At 35.0% G+C, this 9,573-nt stretch overlaps 1 protein-coding gene across 1 annotated transcript; it reads right to left on the bottom strand.

The window, feature by feature from the left end:
• Positions 1 to 440: 440 nt before the first annotated feature.
• LOC109041503 (uncharacterized) lies at positions 441 to 7,841 on the bottom strand. The gene has a single exon (XM_019057872.2). It carries the CDS (start codon positions 7,468 to 7,470, stop codon positions 6,091 to 6,093), a length of 1,380 nt encoding a protein of 459 aa, XP_018913417.1. The 5' UTR covers positions 7,471 to 7,841; the 3' UTR covers positions 441 to 6,090.
• Between the last annotated feature and the right edge of the window lie 1,732 nt (positions 7,842 to 9,573).

Raw genomic sequence — 9,573 nt, forward strand, 5'->3', positions numbered from 1 at the left:
CACAGATAGTGCATTTTTAGCTATCCATAGCTGAGGAACAATATGGCCTATCAGAAAAATGACGATTTTACAGGATGAAGAAAAAATTTCTCAATTTTCGTTGATTTGAGGTTTTAGCAATTTTTATTATACATTAAGCATCATTCCAGGACTTTCATGCGGAATTGAAAAAAACTAAAAAAACACCAGCTTGCGTATTTTATACTGAGGAATAAGGCGAAGTCGCTGCTTATTTTTGCCAAAATTCCAGTTAGGCAGGATTGTTCCTTGGCTATCGCTATGCTAGTACCAACAAAGTTCGTAGTGAGCTACCCTCCTTTCAAGTAGATCTCCACTTCATTGTCTCAAATTTTTAATTTTTAATTTAGTTTCTCTCTTCTTAATTCATTAAGAGATCGAAACCTTGACAACTATCATGATGAAAAATGAAAAATCAGAAGTTTAAGTTTATTTTTTAACTTTATTCAAAAGAGGTATTGTCTTATACCCTCCGTAACAGAAGTACAAATAATATGAACAGTTCACACAAGAGAACTACAATTTATAATTTTAATAGAGAATAAGTCAGTTGCATACAAATGACAATAACCTGATTCTTGTGCAGATCATAGTTACAAAAGAAAATGATCCTGCCATAAAAGTAGCACAAATCACAAGATACTATCTTGCTGTTTCACGACTTGAGGGCTTAATAATATTTATCCGGGTATCTGCCAGATAAAGAGCTACCTATTCTTGGAAGTCATCTAGTGTATTTATGTTTTCATGGAACAGTATTAATATAACTGAAGGAAAATGAAAGTATTGGACTATGTCCACTCTTGGCTTATTGTGTCTTGTATTACAAAACTGCCAGGAGCCCACATCGTTGATCTATATCAAGTCTTGAGAGAATATTCTTAAAATCTACATATTTCAGGTTTCATTTCTCAAATAGAGCACCAAGAGTATCCTCCTTATTCCTTAAGAGAACTAAAAAAAAATGTTCAAATGTTTCTAAACAAATAATTTCCTAAAACTATTTGTGCAAACGTTCGTGTAGAGCGTTGTAATGTATCATTTCACATCTAAGCTGAAAGCTAAATGGACATGGATTCAAAAATGTCTGACTAGAACAAGATGTATTAAATTGCTTCATGATTTGATTATTTAAAGTTGAGAGGAGGTCTTCAGGTAGAATTCTTCTCAAAGGGCATTAATTTTTCATCATGAGAGATAAATTATGTGAACTGATCAGGCAAGGATTTGAGGCTGCCTTTTTGTCAAGTACCAATAAAATCATTGGTCTAGGGGTGTTCAATCGGTTTTTGGTGAAGCTATTATAACAGTTCCATTGAGAAGTAGTAATAATAAGGAAAAGCTTACCACTGACAATTGAAGTTTTTGGAACTAATGAAAATGAGCTGTTGCCTTGTTTATCCGCTCTGAGGGCCAATCAACTCTACAGACAGGTACACCTGACGTTTTGATTCAAGGCCCTCAGAGTTTCAACAACAGTGCTCTTAACAAAGCAAATTCGCATTTCGAAACAAAATATTATCGATAGCTTACCATAAAAAATTCGTTTGAACACCCTTACATTGGTCTCTTCGGATCTCCTTCAAACAGCAATAAAATTCTGTCACTACCATGTAAAATTGACTAATTGACGTATTAGTAAAAGGATATAGAACTATTGAATTAAGAAGTTATTACGCTACGAAAAAACAGGTGCTAGGGATGCACTCATTAGAGTAACCATTCCACCAGGGTTTTAAAATAGTAAGGAATATACCCTAGTTTTTTTTTTTTTTAAATAAGCAGAGGAGCAGTAAATAAAAACTTAAGGACTCTTAAGAAACTTGGGAGCCCTTGAAATAATAGGATATTTGAACCATTTCTTTCACTGCCAAAAGGTTCCGTCACTTCCTTGTCATTGTCAGACTGAAAAAAACTGTGAGAACTATATGTAGTTATCAGGATTCCATGAAAATTTCTGAGGGAAAATATTATCTGCTCCCTTGCATGTAGATTTTGGGGAAATAGGAGATGTATCAATTTGGTAAAGAATTTTGCCAGACGCCAAATTATGCAAAATATCAAGTTATCTAATTTTACTGTATCCCTCAATATGAAGGTAATGGTACTCTACCTACAGTTTTGTATTTGGCTCAACATTTCGATTGAGTTCTTTAATTTTCTTTAATTTTAATCTCTCATAAAGTTTTGGTAGACGTGATGGATCATTTTATGAACTATGGGTGTGGAGAGCAAAATTTTTACAAGCACTGAATGACATACTCCTTTAAAGTGACCTAACTTTCCCCTCTATCTACTTATAACAATTTGATACTTAGGGCAAGAATAAGTGGATAAGATTTTGGCATGAATATATCTATTTAAATATTAAACTTGTCAAGTCATTTACAATATTTGTGAGATCAAATTCGTATTTTGAGTAAATTGTGACTGAAACTGAAATTTTTTCTGTTGTGTTGGAGCACTTAATGGAGATAACCTATCAAGGACTCAATCATTTTTCCATGATTAGAATGAGCTGTGCCTACAACAAAGTATCCTGCCGCACAAAGCAAAAATATGATTCCATTTTACGATCTGCCATACTTTTTTTAAAAACAAGATGTTCAATTACAAATTAGTCAGGCTACTCTCATATTTATCTCTTCAATACAAGTTTCAATAGCATGACACAGTCATGCTAAAAATTGAAGTGTATGTTGTGAGTGATTGATGAAAAAAGCGATTTTCTTGCCTTAGAGAAGTTAGTCAGAGAGAAATGGAAAAATCTAAAATGAGGTGACAGCTTTTTTTGCTTTGGACGGCAGACTCACACAAATTCCAAAAGACAAGAAAAAGGTGAATTCAGTCCAATATACATTAGCTCACCTACATTCTTAATATATTGTGTCTTAGCGCGACTAAAAAATAAACAAGATTATGTTTGGTAGAAATTCTATCACTTAAAGGTAGATACATAAATATATCAAATTGAAAAAAAAAATTCTATGATAATGAGTAAAAATTAGAATCTGAATGCATATGCTCGAATCGTGAGTAAATGAATGCAATCCAGGGATTTGTGTACAAAATTCAATTTTTCATCTTTAATGGAGCAAATTTTGGTGGAAGTGAAATTATTTTAAGGGTAATTCCGATGACTTTCTAATACATGGCTGACCTCAAATTTTCCACAGAGCCTCCTGAAAATGTTAATGGTTGACGATCCAATCGAAGCTGTTAGTGATGACTATCATTAGAATGAAACTCACAATCAGACACAGAGGCTAATGAATTTAGCCTAGCCTCTTGGGCAATCGACCTATTTGTCTTTTTACAGGTCGTTCATAAAGTGCGTAATGCTCTGGAGGGGGGGGGGGGGGGGTCAGAGCTTGCATTCAGGGTGTGTCGCAGGGAGGAGGACATTCAGGACTGCGTTGCGTTCTTTACGTTAGAATGGGCATGTAGCGCTGATTTTTCGAAAATCTAGGATGAAAAATCGACATAGGGTGGCAATTTTCTGCCAAAGTTCATCATAAAACGCCAGCTGGAGGGGAATGAGTCAAACAAAGCGCAAGTAATGTAATACAGTGACGTACACCTGTTCCGAGTGCGTACTCTACCGAGGGGGGGGGGGGGGGTGTCCAATTTTTAGCATTACATATTTCATCAACAGCCCCTAGGTACTTCAGCAAACTATTTTGATTAATTACAGTGGCTTTTTGAGATATTAATTTGCGACAATTAATAAAACAATCATTAAATTATTGAAATTAGCATCAGTGGAAAAAATTAATGCCAGTTTGTTTGCAGAGTATAAAACTGGAGCAAGCAATGCTGCACATAGAAAAAAAAGCATCAGCGCTAAACAAAAGCAGTTTAAGACGGAATTACACATTGAGTGAGAAAATACACAGCATGCATTTTTACTTAATACATTCAATGTGGAAGCCAGACGTAAAGCATGTTGCATGGACTTTTTTGAGTATCTCAATGAGGGAGTGCATATGCATCAAATCAATGGCCTAAGTGCGAAACCACGTATCTCCTTTTGCGACGTTGTAGATTCCCAGTCATAGTTTATTTATTCTCTTTTGGAACAAGAGCCTTTGGGTCAAGAACATATTTTCGTGAACACTTCCTTAATTTTTCTTCTCTGTCAGAAGAAAATTCTACATACATTTCAAGCTATAAAGTTAGCTTGTTTCTCTTGGAAAAAATTGAATAGGAGAGGAAATTTTGAAACATTGAAGTGGAGATCCGTTGTTTCACTTTGGGCCATTGAAATGTATCAACAGAGAAACTGCAAATACGTTTAACTCGGTTTGCGATGCTGCAGCCTTCTAATCATTATTTATCTTGTTAAAAATACTAGACATTATCTCTTAATGAATTCCCTGATTTATCAACTCTGTGTGAAGAATATTTCAAGAAAATTTCCAGCAACAGTGTCAGTCTATTCTCCTTTAATACAATGACTGGAAGTAGAGATTTTGGAACCCCGCAAACAAAATCTGTGTTTTTGCAGTTTTACTGTCGATATTTTTTGTCAATTCTAATGTTTTGAGTATATCATCATTTTCCAATATATTCATTTGAAAGAGCATAGGATTTAGCAGGAATACAGGAAATACAGATCTCATGAAATGCTGGCGACTGTTCCAAATCCTTTCTAAAGAACTGTGGAATTTTAGAGAAAAATTCATTAGCTATTATGGTATAATTCTAAATTTTTTCATAAATTTTCGAGTACTTTTTCAGATTGGCATTTGGTTACTTACAGACAAGCCAATGCTGGGCTTCAATCGTACCTTGTCTACGAGCTCAGATAGATAACTGGCTATAAAGTTTTTCAATTAGGTATCTATAAATGCTGTTTTTAGAGAAGGAGGATAGAGGATTAGAGTGAAATTTCGTTTAACTATAAGAAATGTTTGTTGTTCAATTTTTTTCAGGAAAGGTTTCATCTTTCAATGAAAAGTAGGTAATGAATTGATCAAGTCAGTGAAAAGTCACTAGCATTTCTTTTGGTACAAATCCGAATTCCATGTGCTCCTTAACAAGTACAGTAGAACCCTAACTATTTGCGACCATCTGAAGCATTCATGGTTTAGTTTCTTAGGCGAAAAAAGGGTGAAATCAGTGAAAAATCGTGACTCCGGCTCAATGGGACATACGACCATTCAAAGTTTCTTCATGTATAATCAAATTGTACTCAAAATGACAAAATTTTTCATTATCTTGCTTAAGTTTACTGTGCATACTTACTACTGTACTATTTGCAAAAAACGACTTTTACGGTAATATTTCATTCCAGGGGTTGTAAGTTCGTATTATTAGCAGTACCTCCAGTCCCAATTACCCTGATAAGCCAGGGTTCTACTGTAAATATTTTCACAACACACATGCTTCACAATTTTAACGATAGTTTCCATGATCCTATGGGGCAAAAGAAAAAATTCTGATGAGTTAGATTGAACAATGTATTTAAGAATGACTGAGCAATGCTGTAAAAATCTGATAATGACTTAAGTTTGCAAAAATAGTATAGGTATCAAGTAGGAAGACTATTAGTAAAGAGTCATGAAAAAAAATAAGTATTAAAAATAGACTGGAGTGAGAGATGGTCCGTAATTATAAAACCAAAAGGTTTCAACTTACAATGCATTCATCTTGGATGGTCTGTAAAAGATCTCAAAGCTTAGCTCTCAGAATCAGTCAGGGATGCTACATTTAAAGACGTCTTACGCAAAAGTAGTGCATGAAACTACCCAAGAGTAGCTATACAATCGTACACTGAACAGAAGAAGAATGATTGGATTAAGTATTAGAAGTAAAGCTTGAAAAGTTTGAGGCCAGTTGATTTATTCATCTGTTCATTGAAGTCTAGGTTAGTTTGCTTGCGTTTGAAAAAAATTATAGACTGTCAAACTTTTTCCAATTACCCTCTCGATTCTACTATCAGAAAAACTGGGCTTGAAAAACAATAAGGCATATTTAATTTGTGAAGAATGAATCTAAAGATCGCAATGAATCTTGAGAATGAATGAAAGTCTTGCCCAAGTGATTCAAATCACATGATAAATATTAAAGTTAAGAGAGAAAATCTTGCAAATTCAAGCCAACAATATTGGAATGCCTCAATTTGGTTAAAGAGCCAGACTTCCATAATATTAATAACTTATCAGTCATGAAGTTGCCGAGAAACTTCGCTAAAATTGGTTTATCGGTGACTAGTTTTAGTTTGGATAGATAGTTATCACAGTCAATATACTGATGCAACACACCAGCAGTCAAAGGTAGTGCTTCAGATCTTAATTTTTTCTTTAAACCTAAATTTAAATTTTCATACTTGTCAAAATGAATATAAATCGAGTTCATGAGGGTGTTAGGGTCTAGGCACTGAGTTTTCCGTAAGGCCATTGGCCAGGATAACTGGGATTGCTTATTGTCAGGGTAATTTGTACAACATACAAAATTGCTGAGCTTTAGACTAACGGGTGATTGCTGAGCTATGTAGGGAGCCAGTGTATGCTTTAATGAATTATTCACTTTAGGGATAAGGTAGTCTTGCCATGAGGACACCATAATTAGCGGAACTTTATCTGCTGCCCTGAGCAAGCAATCGTGTTGTATGACCATGTCTTCAATAAAAGCATCGGAGAATGGGAAATTCCATGTCATGACTGAAATGCTGTCACTAAACCCATCACGTCCAGCCAATGATTGTAAAATAGGTAGGATCCCATGCTGCACACCGCTATCATAGACAATGAAATCAGAGACTCCGATACTGCGATGAAAGCTTATAAACTCAACAAGTGCAGAGTTCTGAAGACCCGATTTGTCTGGTCTAACGCACATCACTGACTGCCAATTTGTGCTGACTTCTGAAACTTGATGGTGGACTGGTATGAAGACACGCGAGTTGACACTTGAGCCATTTGTGAAAATAACACCGTAAGGTTCATGGGCTCCATATACTGTGTCATGATTTTCTTCTGGTTCACAAAATAACATGTACATATAGAGACTCATGATGTTAGTTTCTTTGGATTTGGAGTGATAGACAGTTGTGAAGTGAAATTTTCCTCTGATTGAGTTGATGACCCCATTATTAGAAAACCATACGCGGCAATTAAAATTGTAAAAATTAGAATGCGGCCCGACTGCTATCGCTTCAATGAGATCTTTATCTTTATAACCTTTGAAAAATGCTGAGTAGATATAATGCTGGTCAACTTTTGTCCATGCTGGAGGAGGGTTGGAGAATCTGTAGTGCCTTTGTTTTTGATCCAAAAATGTTTCATTCAAAACAGCGCAGTTGCTGTTAAAAGTTTCTTGAGGTGATCCGAAAAAATTGAGGACTTCTAGGACATATCTAAGCTTCAAGTACTCATGCCTGTACATCAACAGTGTACCTACACTGAAAGTCGTTATCAGAATCAAAGCAAGTTGTCGGTACTTCTTCATGGTCCGATAAACATAATACAGAACACTTTTACACAATGAATGACATAAGCTTATCAGCGATTGATAACATGCGACACCAAGCTTACTATTCAACAAACATAAATTACTGAGGATAGAAAATTTTTGTCACCAGGTAGTGTTTTATGTCCCACGAAGTTCATGGAACTGAGCACATTCAAAGGCCTCATGTTGCACCAAATGGATTCCTATGAAAATACTAATAGCCCACACTCTGAAAGATACTGTAACGTAATAACGTAAAGTAATTTCAGGTGGAAATCTAATACATAATTGGTCAAACAAAAGAATATAGTGGAACTGACTTCACCGACTGCAGAATGCAAGAGAGGTTAGGTTTGATTGCAAAGCAAACAAAACAACAACAATTAACAAATATAAATATAAAACAGGCAACAGCGGAAGAGATCCGAGCAAAGATTTTCATTGGTTAGTTACTTTTGATGAAAACTGCGCTGATTGGCTAATGACTTCGACAGAAGTAAGCCCGCGATATTCAAATTGACGGAGAAAGTGATATCCAGTCACTGGGATTCTCGGCATTTCTGCTAACGCTATCAATTTATTATCAGTAAGATCAAATTCTTTGGAGAAGAAAGTGCATTTTGGAATCTTAAATTTTCAAATTCTTGAGAGTGTGTATGTTTAGGTAATTAGAAACCATTGAAAACTCATTGCAGTGGTATTAAAGCCACGTAATCGAATTTCCACGATCTCGATGTACCTATGTATGTCCACATATAGTGCTTGAAGAATTTTTTCCCTTCCGATCCAAGAAAGTTGAAATCACGCTTATCAATGATGGAGCTTATGCAACTGGTCAGAATCATGATTGTAATTTCTTTCGATTCTTGATTGAAAACATTTTGCTCAGGTTGATGATCTGCGCGTCCCTGAAGTTTCTTTACTTTATTGGATTAAACCTGTTTCAACCAAAACATTCTTAAACAGGGTAAAAATTTCCGAAAATGGACAACAAGAGTCGATGGTTAAACAAAATTGTCTTCTTAGTTTTGAGTATCGATCATTTTTTTTCAATTCATTGGCTGGATTTACTTGAAATCCAAATCGGTGGCTACTTTCATTGCTTTATTTTTCCCTGGGGGGGGGGGGGGGGGGGGGCTGAAACTGCTCTCTGCTTAGAAGATAGACTGGACCACCCATGACACTGCAAATCCTTAATGATGCGTCATCCATCGACTCCATGACTACTTGGGAACTTAATCATTTCCTCCCCACAGATTTGCGTATTGTTCTCCATGGATCAAAAAGAGAAGTGCCCTCCATATTGCACAAACAGACAGGAAAGATAGACAGAAAAAGTTACTCAGCATTTAAAAAGAAAGAAGTGAGACTCGGTTAATACAAGGAAATCTGGAGAAATTAATTCACAAAAATGAAATATTAATAAACTTTTATTGAACCAATAACAAAACGTAGATGTGTAAGAAAATAAATTATGAATAAATATAAGCTTACATTTAGTAGCTGGATAACTTATTAGACATTAAAAAATAAATACAAACGACTTAAGACTAATACCGTCTCTTTGAAGAATAATTTTAAAATACTGGGTAGGGTACTGTTAAAAAATTTTAAATAAACTTGTAAAAAATAACGATCATTGAATGATTACATATCTTGTTGCTGCGTTTTCATGACAGAATTTCATTGTAATGAATAATATTCTAATATAAAGGTTAGAAAAACAGTAAGCCCTTGAAGAGACCTGAGGTAACAGACTGAAGTAAGTAAAGAAAATCTGCCAACTACACATCAGCAATAAAGGCCAAACAGAGTAACTTTAGAAAAAGTGTAAATATGCTAAAATAAAAATACATTTAAAAAATAAAAGAGCCAAAAGGCTAAGTAAAACAGATTATAAATTCATGCGTATAAAGAAAGGCAAACAAGAGAGAGACAGAAAGTTCTTTTAACTGAATATTTTTGGAGCTTGCTGGACTTGTGCTGTCATGAAAAGCTTACAAAGTCATGGCGCTAAAAGAAAGCTGAGCGATAAAAGAAAAATGATGTGATGACAATATTGCACAATCTACCTATCTCATCAAATGATGAATAATGAGA

Source organism: Bemisia tabaci, chromosome 6, assembly GCF_918797505.1.
Source record: "Bemisia tabaci chromosome 6, PGI_BMITA_v3".
NCBI lineage: Eukaryota > Metazoa > Arthropoda > Insecta > Hemiptera > Aleyrodidae > Bemisia > Bemisia tabaci.

Coding starts and splice junctions, on each gene's coding strand:
- LOC109041503 (XM_019057872.2), bottom strand. CDS start 7,470: ATGAAGAAGTACCGACAACTTGCTTTGATTCTGATAACGACTTTCAGT.